Raw genomic sequence first — 13,070 nt, forward strand, 5'->3', positions numbered from 1 at the left:
GTCACACAACACACCACTTTTTGAGATGCAGTGATGAACATACTTCCTGAGACGCAAATAATGTATGCCGAATTAATTCCAAAGAATACCTTTACAATTAAAAAGAAGCTAAAAATCTCTTTACATTGTGATGCTTATCAGATTGTTATTCGTCAATGGAAATCGTTCAGAACAGTTATTTATTCCCAGATGAAAAGGAAGTGTAGACATTTCATTTTCACATCTTATCCAAGAGAGAAAAAAAAACACCTTCATGAATGCATTGTCAAACAAGAAGACTCAGAAAAAAAGTCATTTGGCCCATTGAATTTCCTCCATCATTCGCTGAGATCATGGTTGATCTCATTACATTTATCACGACACAACATTTCCACCAAACCCTCCTTACAGCTAATACATAGAACATAGAACAGTACAGCACAGAACAGGCCCTTCAGCCCACAATGTTGTGCTGACCATTGATCCTCATGTATGCACCCTCAAATTTCTGTGACCATATACATGTCCAGCAGTCTCTTAAATGACCCCAATGACCTTGCTTCCACAACTGCTGCTGGCAACGCATTCCATGCTCTCACAACTCTCTGCGGAAAGAACCTGCCTCTGACATCCCCTCTATACTTTCCACCAACCAGCTTAAAACTATGACCCCTCGTGCTAGCCATTTCTGCCCTGGGAAATAGTCTCTGGCTATCAACTCCATCTATGCCTCTCATTATCTTGTATACCTCAATTAGGTCCCCTCTCCTCCTCCTTTTCTCCAATGAAAAGAGACCGAGCTCAGTCAACCTCTCTTCATAAGATAAGCCCTCCAGTCCAGGCAGCATCCTGGTAAACCTCCTCTGAACCCTCTCCAAAGCATCCACATCTTTCCTATAATATGGCGCCCAGAACTGGACGCAGTATTCCAAGTGCGGTCTAACCAAAGTTTTATAGAGCTGCAACAAGATCTCACGACTCTTAAACTCAATCCCCCTGTAAATGAAAGCCAAAACACCATATGCTTTCTTAACAACCCTGTCCACTTGGGTGGCCATTTTAAGGGATCTATGTATCTGCACACCAAGATCCCTCTGTTCCTCCACGCTGCCAAGAATCCTATCCTTAATCCTGTACTCAGCTTTCAAATTCGACCTTCCAAAATGCATCACCTCGCATTTATCAAGGTTGAACTCCATCTGCCACCTCTCGGCCCATCTCTGCATCCTGTCAATGTCCCGCTGCAGCCTACAACAGCCCTCTACACAGTCAACGACACCTCCTACCTTGGTGTCGTCTGCAAACTTGCTGACCCATCCTTCAATTCCCTCGTCCAAGTCATTAATAAAAATTACAAACAGTAGAGGCCCAAGGACAGAGCCCTGTGGAACTCCACTCACCACTGACTTCCAGGCAGAATATTTTCCTTCTACTACCACTCGCTGTCTTCTGTTGGCCAGCCAATTCTGTATCCAAGCAGCTAAGTTCCCCTGTATCCCATTCCTCCTGACCTTCTGAATGAGCCTACCATGGGGAACCTTATCAAATGCCTTACTGAAGTCCATATACACCACATCCACAGCTCGACCCTCATCAACTTTTCTAGTCACATCCTCAAAAAACTCGATAAGGTTTGTAAGGCATGACCTACCCCTCACAAAGCCGTGTTGACTGTATTTGATCAAGCCATGCTCTTCCAGATGGTCATAAATCTTATCCCTCAGAATCCTTTCTAACACCTTGCAGACGACAGACGTGAGACTTACCGGTCTATAATTGCCGGGGATTTCCCTATTTCCTTTCTTGAAGAGAGGAATTACATTTGCCTCTCTCCAGTCCTCAGGTACGACTCCAGTGGAGAGCGAGGATGCAAAGATCTTCGCAAGTGGCGAAGCAATTGCATTTCTCGCTTCCCAAAGCAGCCGAGGACAAATCTGATCCGGGCCTGGCGACTTGTCAATCTTCATGTTTGACAAAATTTTCAGCACATCAGCTTCGTCTATCTCTATCCATTCCAGCATGCACACCTGCTCTTCAAAGGTTTCATTCACTACAAAGTTGGTTTCTTTCGTAAAGACAGAAGCAAAAAACTCATTTAGGGCTTCCCCTACCTCCTCAGGCTCCACACACAAGTTCCCTATGCTATCCCTGATCGGCCCTACTCTTTCTTTGACCATTCTCTTATTCCTCACCTAAGTGTAAAATGCCTTTGTGTTTTCCCGGATTCCTTCTGCCAAGCCTTTCTCGTGCCCCCTCCTGGCTCTCCTCAGACCATTTTTGAGCTCCTTCCTTGCCTGCATGTAATCCTCTCTAGCTGAACTTGACCCTAGCTTCCTCCACCTTATGTAAGCTACCTTCTTCCTTTTCACTAGAAGCTCCACCGCTCTCGTCATCCAAGGTTCCTTAATCTTACCCCTTCTTGCCTGTCTCAGAGGGACATATTTACTCATCACTCCCAACAACTGTTCCTTAAGCCGTCTCCACATGTCTATAGTTCCCTTACCATGGAACAACTGCTCCCAGTCCATGCTTCCTAACTCATGTCTAATCGCATCATAGTTTCCTCTTCCCCAATTAAATATCCTCCCATTCTGCCTAATCCTCTCCTTCTCCATAGCTATGTAGAATGTGAGGCAGTTATGGTCACTATCACCAAAATGCTCTCCCACCACAAGATCTGATACCTGCCCCGGCTCGTTTCCGAGCACAAAGTCTAGAATGGCCTCTCCCCTCGTCGGCCTGTCAACGTACTGCGTTAGGAAACCCTCCTGAACACACCTTACAAAAACAGCTCCATTCAAATCTTCTGCTCGAAGGAGGTTCCAATCAATATTAGGAAAGTTAAAGTCACTCATTACAACAACCCTACTGCGTGCACACTTTTCCAAAATCTGTCGACCTATGCTTTCTTCAATCTCCCTGCTGCTATTGGGGGGCCTGTAGTAAACCCCTAACGAGGTGACTGCTCCCTTCCGATCCAAGTAACATCCTGGTAAATCTCTGTTTCTGTGCCATGCCTTGTCTTTCTCAATATTTTTTCAGTCATCTACAAATTTAGCCACAGCACATGCACCTCTTTCCTCCAAGTCATTAATAAACAAGCACAAGAGCTGTGGTTCCTTCAGCGCGACCTCATTTCTTACTGACAAGCCAATCCTGGCATCTCTGTCCATTTGTATCGGAGATAATGGGAACTGCAGATGCTTCAGAATCCAAGATAACAAAGTGTGGAGCTGGATGAACACAGCAGGACGAACACACAGAAGTAGAAGGGCCTCGGCACGAAACGTCAGCTTTTACGCTCCTGAGATGCTTCTTGGCCTGTTGTGCTCATCCAGCTCCACACTTTGTTATCTCTGTCCATTTGCCTGTTCTTTCTATTGGACATGAATCATTGGATATTTCGTTCCCAACACTTATCCCCTAACAACCACCTCTCTGTGATACCCAGAGTGATGTATCTGTCAATTTCAATCTGCTCCACAAACTCATTCACTTTGTTTCATACACTCCCTGCAATTCAATACAAGATCTTCAGTCTGGCATTTGCAGCCACCCTTCTTATCTGCTGCAGCTGAAGTGAGATTCCTGACCATTTCGATACTTTTTGTCCTATTACTTGCTCTGGAAACTTTGCTGAGCACTTACCAGCTTCTAACTCTTTCCACAATTTTCCATGCAACTGTGCTCACCCGCTCCACACTTTTTATTTTAACGCCCTACCCCAAGACCGAGCTCTGTATTTTGCCAGGACACTTGTCCCAAAATGATTCTCATCGAGCCTATAACACCAGAACGACTCCCTCCTTCCCCATACCGATGCCAATGTCCCATGAATTCAAACACATTTCTGCCATGCCACCATTTGAACAATGCATTTGCATCTATAATTATGCTCACACCGTGCCAAATTGCTCAGATAATAATCCAGAGATTATTACCATTCTGGTTCTGCTTTCTCATTCAGCACCTCAGTGCTCATAATCCCTCAGCAGAACCTCCTTCCTCTTTCTTCCATATCAATGGTACCTGTGTGGACCACGATAGCTGGATTTCTACTCTTCCCACTTCAAGTTCCTTTGTAGCCGAGATGGAATATCCTGAACCTGGGCACCAGGCAGGCAACACTACTTTCGAGACTCTCGATCCTAGTCACAACGAACAGTGTTCATTCCCCAAACTATACTACCTCTGATTATAACTACATTTCACTTTTTATCCCCTCTTGAACGTCCCCCTGTACCACAGTGCTACAGTCAGTTTACTCATCTTGCCTATACCCTGCACTCTCATCCACACAGGAAGAAAGAATCTCAAACCTGTTAGATAAGATCAAAGGCCAAGGTTCCTTCTGCACTACATCCTGGATCCTTCCATCTGCCCTGTTCTTTGTCACAGTCTCACGTCTCTGGCCACTGACCGAGTTTCTTCGAGTTAATCTAAGGTGTGTGACTGCTTCCTGAAGCAGGGCATTCTCTGGTAACTCTGCCCCACATGATTTGTTGATTGGTCGAAACTGAGATTCCAGTTCATCAACCCTGAGCTGGAGTATGGGGTCTGACCACTCCCCCATCATGTAGGTATAAATCATCATCTGGCCTGGCATCTCCATTTCAATTACTTGGATCTTAATTTGATTTGAAAACATTCTGGTCTTTTAGTTTGTAGCCTGTAAATATTTCTCTGATTTACTTTCAACCTGAAAGCTACCGTTAGTAGATTCTTAAACCAGTAGCGATCACCAACCAATGAACCTGGTTCACCCTCTCGGTCCCTGATTCTGGCTTCAATTCACCCTGTCTCAACAAAAACTGCTTACGAACTATCAGGCAAAAAAAAGCAAGCAAATGGCACCTCTTACCCTCTGCACTGACTTGCCACATTGCCACCAACTTCCCCAAAATATATATTCATTTGGTGCATTTCACTCGAGATGTGATCTCTCCTTCCAGGACGTGCAAAGCATACTGAACCATCGCAATATACTACCTTCAAAACCTCAGCTCTTAGCTTATTACTTTTGAGTACATTCTCAAATGCTTTCTCCAAGTCCAAACACAACACATGTACTGGTTTTCCTCTATTAATTCTCCTTCCAAAACTTCCTCCAAAAACCCAAACAAATTAGCCAGACATAATTTCTCTTTCACCAGGCTATGGTGATTCTGTTTGATTAGATTCTGATTTTCCAAATGTCCTGCTATTATTTTCTTCATAGTTGATCACCGCATATTTCCAACAATAGATGTTAGGCTGTTTCGATTGTAGTTATCTTCTTTTTGCCTCTCTCCTTTTTAAATAGGAATGTCACATCAGCATTTTTCCAGCCCTCAGATGCTTCTCTAGAATCTAAACCTTTTTGGGAAATTACAATCAATGCATACACCGACTCTGAAGCTCATTGTTTGGAATCTTAGAAAGTCAAACAGCACGGCAAAGAGTCTAATCTGCTTTCACTCCATTAGATTGTCTCCTGCTACTTCTCTCATGGTAGTGATGGTGTGGTAGTGATGTGTTTAATTCCTCCCTGTATTCTTTACTAATAAGGGGATCCTTGAAGTATCTTCCACTGTAAATACTACCCTTTTCTCATTGTCGTTGTTCCTTGATTTAAAAATTAACCTGGCCATCTCAGCCGTGCATATAATTAATGGCATTACCTCTAAAACCTTCTCTGCCAAAGTGTTCAATAGATTGCTACAACCTGAAAGAAGTAATTCTTCCCCTAAATTAATAGGCAACCAATTTGAAAATGTGGCCTCTGGTCGCAAAATCTTTCACAACGGGAGTAATCTCTACGGATATACACTATCAAGCCTCTTAAGAATCTTAAATGTTGAAAAAATAAGATTTTTTTCAATCTTATAAACTCCAATGAATGTCGTCTCAGCCCGCCCAACATTCCTAAGCATGGCGATTCCCTCCGCCATTTCCGAAATCAACCCAGTCAACATGAGGTGTACGGCCTCCGCAGCATTCACTCTGTGGCCGTAGACGACTTATAAGTTACCATCCTGCTGCTACTTCTCGACTTCTACTTGCGATGCAGTCCTCTGTCCATCCTAACATACTACCCTTGAACACGTGGGCTCTTTTCTTTTGAGACACCTTATGAGCTGTACCTTATCAAATGCTTTGTTGAAATCTCAATGTACTACATCATCAGTAATGTTTGTTTCCTTCTCAAAGCACTGTAGCAAGTTTGTCAAGTATTATTTCCCCTTTATGAAAGGATGTTAACTCTGTAGGATGTTATAGCACACTAAGTACCCTGTTATTTCATCTTTCATTGCCGGCATGAACATCTACCCAGGTTGACCTAAATTGGCAATACTTGCTTGCTATTTTGTCGAAGTATTTTTCTCATCATGGTGTTATGTTCACAATCTTTCAATCCTCTGAGAAGTTTTCCCAATCTAAGGATTTTTGCGACATTATCATCAGTGCCTCCATTGTATCTGTAGCTGCATTGTTCAACATGAGAGGATACAACTCATCATACCCCTTGGATATTTTCTCTACTGATTGGAGTCATGTTTGGAATTCTGTGCAGTGACATTCACTTTTAACAGTTTGCTAAATACTACCAGGAACAGAAATTGTGATCCAGCTGCAACTAAACGAAAGCTTTCAGCACGGAAGAAAGTATTTGAATTCATTATGACCCGAATAACTCCTGAAAAGGGCAATACAATTTGCCTCAGTCCATAAATGTTCTTTCTCCAACATCCTGAGATGCATTATCTGTATTTCTTCAAATTTACCACAGATTCTGTTTCAATCACCCTTTCAGCAATACGCATGACAACATTTCAGCATTCTTAGTCCCCCTGTAGCCTCCGTTGCACATGTGCATTGTTGGACGATTATTTGTTTGTGTGCCTGCTTTTTTGCTCAAATGGTTAAAGGTAAGTTGGTGTTCTTTTGTCATCAGAGCTATTGCCTCCTCATTCTCATCTTCCTTGTTTTATCCTGTGCTGGAATATTTAATTTGTTGACATATCTGAAATATGTTGTTGAATGGATTGGGTTTTGTAACATTGCATTCCCCATAGACCATCTACCGATATTGTTGCTTGTTCGAACAGTTATTAACTTGCAGAGTGGAAAATGCAGTTTGAAAGCAATGGAACATTATCGATGAAGAAGTTGATGCATTAATTGCTGCGATCTTCCAAACTACAAACTCACCTTCAATTCTTTCTCGGTCAGAGCATTATGCTGGCGCAAATGAATCGTGTTCTCAATGGGACTTCCAAAACCATGGAATTGAATTTGCATGTTGATTTCTTCTTCCCTCTTCAGAAATGCAATGTCGTATCGTGATGAAGCTTCCAAGGCAATGATTGTGTCCTTCAATGAAGGGAAAAGTGACTTTTAGATTCATGGAAATATTTCAGTACTTCCACATGCATGAAAAGCAAACATTCTCCCTGCATGCTGACAAGTCTGCAAGACTAGGGCATGACCCAGTCTCATTTTATCGTATCTTTCTGATTTTACATGCCACGGGATAATCATTCAGGCGTAACAGAAATGTTGATCATGGAAATTTATCAGTGTTTTAATAAATAATGGCAAATTTTCAACATCCTGCAAGTGTATGAAGGCTCAATCTCGTGACACCTTGCCTGCTGCACAAAGACATTCTTACACTGCTTTGAACGTTGGGGCTCAAACAAAACACAATCATTACACAAATGCATCAACACACTACTTTCAATAGGATCTGGCGCAGGCTTGGAGGGCCGAAGGGCCTGTTCCTGTGCTGTAATTTTCTTTGTTCTTTGACCACATAAAAAGGAAAACAGAAGTGTATAACAGTCATCAAGGGAACAAGAGTCCTTGTAGACGCACTAACGTCAACCAGGCCAACATCCCCAGCACTGAGGCACTGACCATCCTCGATCAGCTACAATGGGCTGGACACTTCATCTGTATGACTGACACGAGACTCTCCACATGTTCTCATCCCAGCTTCAAAACAGCAGGTGCGACCCAGATGTGCAGAGGAAGCACTCGGTGATAAACTCAAGTCCTCAATGGTGAAGTGCGACATTCCTGCAGACACCTGGGAATCGCCGGCCTAAGACGGCCCAAAGCCTGAAGAGCACCTGGGAAGGCATCAAACACCTCGAGGCTTACCTTTGGAAGCAGCGGAAGCCATGCAGCCACACCAACACCTCCCTCACCCCTTCCCACGACTGCCTTCTGCCCCGAGTGCAACAGAGCCGACGGTAGCTGCATCGGTCTGTACAGCCGGTGATCAATTCAGCCTGAGAGTGGGAGAGTGTCATCCATATCTGCGAGAAACCACCATGATGATGATGTATAGTGTGCAGGGGCATCTCGTCATAGCAATTCAGAGAACAAATACAGGGCAAGAGAACACTGGTGACCAAGATTAGGATTAGGGAGAATCTCACAATCTTCTCCAAGTGTCTCAGAGGGAAAGAGAAAACCCAGGGAAAACCAGGTCTCATTAGGGATGAAGAGGCAAATGAATGGTTTGAACTGGAGGGCAATTGTCAGGTGTTAAACGAGAACTTCACATCAGCTTTTACATGTGAGAAGGAGCACACAATTCTTGGACAGAATTAACAGAGGCTGGGGAGATGTTAGGTGTTTCGGTGAATTTAAAATTGGACAAATCCCAGGTTTGGATGAGGTGTATGCCAAGATGCCCAGGGAGATGAGAGCAAAAATTCCACTCGCCCTCATACAGAGCTTTCAAAAGTACCAAAGGACTGGAGAACAGGTAACATAGTTCCACTTATCAAAATGCGTGACAAACATAAAGCAGAGTATTACAGACCGGTGAGTATCACATCAGTAGATAAGAAAATATTGGAGAAAATTCTGAACGGCAGACGTAATTTTCATTTCAAGAAGTGGGGTCTGATCAGCGATCGTCAGCATAGTTTTGTCAGAGGGAGGTCACGCCTCACAAACTTAGATGATTCTTTCAAAGAGGTGACAGAGTGTGCAGATGAGAGTTGATGTAGTGAAAATAGATTTCAGCAAAGACTTGGACAGGGTCCCAAATGGGAGCGTGGCAAAGAAGGTAAAGCTCGGGGGGTCCAGGAAAATACAGCAAGCTGAATCCAAAGTTACAGATTGGTCAAATGGGCAGGTCAGTGGGAGATGGAATGTTAACCCTGATCAATAAGGCAATTTGGACAAACTAACAAGGCAAGGAATCATTCAAAGAAATGCCAGGACACTAGGAAGGTCAGAGGAATGGTGTGATCTTGGGCTACTCGGCCACAGATTCCTGAACATGGAATGGCAGCTTAAAAGGACAGTTCAGAAAGCATATGGCTCAAGAGCTGTACAGGACTTTGGTTAGGCCCCAGCTGAAGTGCTCAGTGCAGTTCTGGTCTCTCCATTATAGAAAGGAGGTGTTTGCATTTGAGCATGTGTGGAGGACATTCATCAGGATGTTCTGAGGGGGTGAAGCATTTTAACTCTTGGGAGAGTCTGGATAAGTTTGCGTTAGCAATAACTGCCAATGCTGGAGTCTGAGATCACACAGTGTGGAGCTGGAGGAACACTGCAGGCCAGGCAGCATCACTGTTGCCGATCTCTGATTAAGGGTCTAGGCCTGAAACATCAGCTTTTGTGCTCCTGAGATGCTGCTTGGCCTGCTGTGTTCAGCCAGCTCCACACTTTGTTCTCTTGGATTCTCCAGCATCTGCAGTTCCCATTGTCTCTAGCATCACTGTTTGAACTGGATAAGGTTGGATTGTTTTCTTTCGAGTAGAGAAGGTTGAAGGAGGTCCTGAAAAAATTGTTTGGATTAATATGGGTAGGGGCGAGGTAAAAAGAAGGTCCATAATGGGGTCGGTCGGGGGGCGGTGGTGGTAGAGGAAGAGATACATACATTTAAGCTTAAAGCTCAGAAGGAATTTCAGGAAGGAAAAGACACCCAGAAGGTGCTGGGGGTTTGGAATTCATTGTCTGGGACTTCAGTTGAGGTGGATAATCTTTTCACATTAAAGAAAAAGGGTTGGTACAACACTTAAAATGAAATAACATTCAAGGCAATAGGCCTATTGCTAGAACATGAGCTGAATGTCAACTTAGTGTGGCTTCAGTGGTTACAGACACAATGGAATGAAGTGCCTGTTCAATTCTGTAGAATTCTCTGATTCTATGATTCTGGAGCAGGGAACAGTGAGTGGACAGCACGGGACAGTTCACCTATCTTCTCCTTTATCCATCTTCTATCTGCCTCCCCACTTCTCCCTATTTTTTACAGAATCCCCTTCTCCTCCCCCATTTTTGAAGAAGGGTCTCGACCCGAAACGTCAGCTTTCTTGCTTCTCTGATGCTGCTCGGCCCGCTGTGTTCATCCAGTTCGACACCTTGCTCTCTCAGATTCTCCAGCATTGGCATGTTCCTACTATCTCTTGAGGAAACTTACTTGTTTTTGCACCCAACCTGTGGTGAGAATGTGGAACGCACTGACTGTGTGGGTGGTAGAGGCAGAAAGCATGATAACATTTAACAAGTCTGTGATTGGGCATTTGTGATGCCAAGGCATACAAGGCTCTGGGTCGAGTGCTGGGAAATGTGATGAGAATAGTTCGGGACTTGCATCTTGTGAGGGCACATACAATTTGCTGAAGGGTCTGTTCCATTGCCATGGCACTCTATTATGCTGTCCCTCAATGATCCTGTGACAAGCAAGTGAAGGTTTACAGAAACAGGTACTTTTCAAGGACAATGCCAAAAGGAAAAGTGATGCACAGTCAAAGTGCATGTAAGAATTTAACAAAGGATTAACACCATTGAAGAACTGGAATTTGTGCCAATGCACCAAACCTGCAGATGAAAATGCAGTGCCCAGTTTGATTGCAAACAGCAACAACCACCAGTTAGTAACATGATCAATGGAAATATCTGAATGCCTGTTCTTGTGATCTCAAGCATTTACCTGCGTCGAGTGAAATCCACCACCATAGTTCTGTTGCATCGTTAGCCGCCTCGCAATCGGTGTTGCATAGTCAATATCATTCCTTGACAACGCTTGAAGCAAGGCATAAGCAGTGGTTTCCACAGTCATCGCAAAAGCCTGTGCTGCTTCAATTGGATACGGCTTCTCGTCCTCCAACAATGGAGGCTTTCCAGGAACCAACATCAGAATCTGTCATTTGAGAAAGGGATTAGCTGAGAATAAAGTTTACATCATATAGATTTTTGTTTGCATTTCACCAACACAACAATGGTTTTCTGGTCAAGATCCACCATTGTCTCACCACTGATGTCCATAACATTCTCCATACTTCCCGCTCAGTGATGGGTCCTTTTGTTTGGGAAAAATAGGCACCTTCGAATGCAAATGAATCAAGATGAGCTTTAGTTTCTCATCAGGCTACATGGCAGTTATTACAAGATGTTACGAACAAAAGGTGAAGAGGCAGATGAAACCATTCAGAGCATCAGTCTGGATGATCTTCTTGCCCTCATCCTGAGGAGGCATCACAGATCTTAACTTACACGCAATTCAAGTTATTTCACGCAATGACAAGACTGAATGTTCTGGATACTGCAAATGCCATGGCACCTGGCAGCATCCCACAAACTGTATTGGAACAATGTGCCCCAAGGTCAGCACACCAACAGTAAATGTTTTTCAGTACATTTTTAAACACTTGCGACACTCACATTTCAGAGAAAGATGACCTATCACGCAATCGGCAGACAAATTGTGCTGACCAATTATGGCCTCAATGTATTCTCAATCATCAGCAAAGTAATGCAACATCTGGATGACAGTGCTGTCAAACAGCTGCACACTGAGGTTCAGTTTACTTTTCGTCAGGCTCACACTTCTCATAACCTCATTCAGGATTTACCACAAATATGATCAGAGATCCTGAGCTTGAAAAGGAAGGAAAGTGCAATCTGTCATTTCCACCAAGGCAACTTCTGATTGAATGTGGTGTGAAGCAGAGGAATAGGAAGTTGAGTCAGTGGCATTCACTGGATACCTGCACTGGTTGAAGTCATGTCTTCATTTGAACCAAAGTGGAGACATGAATGTTCACTGAATATTGTCCAGGTATCCAGCAGAATTCATGACTTTTCCAACAGTGAAGTCAACGATGAGAAAATACAGTGAGACTTGGACAACGATCAGGCTGGGCCTGATAAAGGATAAGTAACATTTGCACCACACAAGTGCTAAGCAGCAATCAGCTCCAACAAGAGAGAATATGACCATATCACAAAATTCCATGTCCTTACCTGAACATCATCCTTACATTTTTGTTTTAAATGTACAAGTGCTATCCAAGCCATGCAAGGCTATGCGCCAGGTGTTGGAAATGAGGTTAGAAAAATTCACTGCTTCTCTTTGACTGTCACAGAATCCGTGAGCTTAAGAATTTAATTCTCCTGTATTGTAAACTACTGAGGTGCTCGGCTATCCACTTAATCAAGGTTAACACTGATCTAAAACTAAACCGGGTCAGTTATCTAATCAGCAGGAGCCAGGTCCGTGGTACAAACCGCCCTGCTGTGGAACAGGGTCAGGCAAATCCAAGTGAGTGATCGTGGTTGGAGATTCATTCGTTGGGGGCAGAGTGTCTGTAGCGACATTTGAGACACCAGGGCTGTGTGTTGCTTCCCTGGTACCAAGGTCAAGGACATCTCTGAGTGGTTGCAACAAATTCTTAAGGGGGAGGGTGAGCAGCCAGGGGCCATTGTGCACATTGGTACCAATGACGTAGGTAGAAAGAGGGATGTGATCCTGTGGACTGTGTACAAGGAGTTAGCAAAGAGGCTGAAAGGCAGGACCTAGAGGGTAATAGTTACTGGGTTACTACCAGAGTCACATGTTCGTGAGCTAAATTATAGAAAGATAGGTGAGACGAATGCATGGTTAAGGAGCTGATACTGGGGCCAGGGTTTCAAGTTCATGGATAACTGGGTCCACTTCTTCGGCAAGGGGTGACCTGTGTAAGAGGGATGGGTTGCACCTGAACTGAACGGGAACAAATATCTTCACACGGAGGTTTGCTAGTGCTACTTAGGATGATTTAAAGACTGGCAGGCAGCTGGAAACGAGAGCAGCAGGTCAGCAA

The 13,070-nt window shown here is 43.9% G+C and overlaps 1 protein-coding gene across 1 annotated transcript in view; it reads right to left on the reverse strand.

The window, feature by feature from the left end:
• Positions 1-12,307, reverse strand: part of LOC132207908 (complement C4-like) — a 70,834-nt gene extending 58,527 nt beyond the window's left edge. Inside the window, exons 1-3 of the mRNA XM_059643732.1 lie at positions 12,232-12,307; positions 10,919-11,128; positions 7,171-7,332 (exon numbers count right to left, since the gene is read on the reverse strand). Coding sequence (XP_059499715.1) covers positions 7,171-7,332; positions 10,919-11,128; positions 12,232-12,285 — 426 coding nt within the window. The 5' untranslated portion in view covers positions 12,286-12,307. The remainder of the gene's footprint in view (positions 1-7,170; positions 7,333-10,918; positions 11,129-12,231) is intronic.
• Between the last annotated feature and the right edge of the window lie 763 nt (positions 12,308-13,070).

Source organism: Stegostoma tigrinum, unplaced genomic scaffold (genome assembly GCF_030684315.1).
Source record: "Stegostoma tigrinum isolate sSteTig4 unplaced genomic scaffold, sSteTig4.hap1 scaffold_202, whole genome shotgun sequence".
NCBI classification, from domain to species: domain Eukaryota; kingdom Metazoa; phylum Chordata; class Chondrichthyes; order Orectolobiformes; family Stegostomatidae; genus Stegostoma; species Stegostoma tigrinum.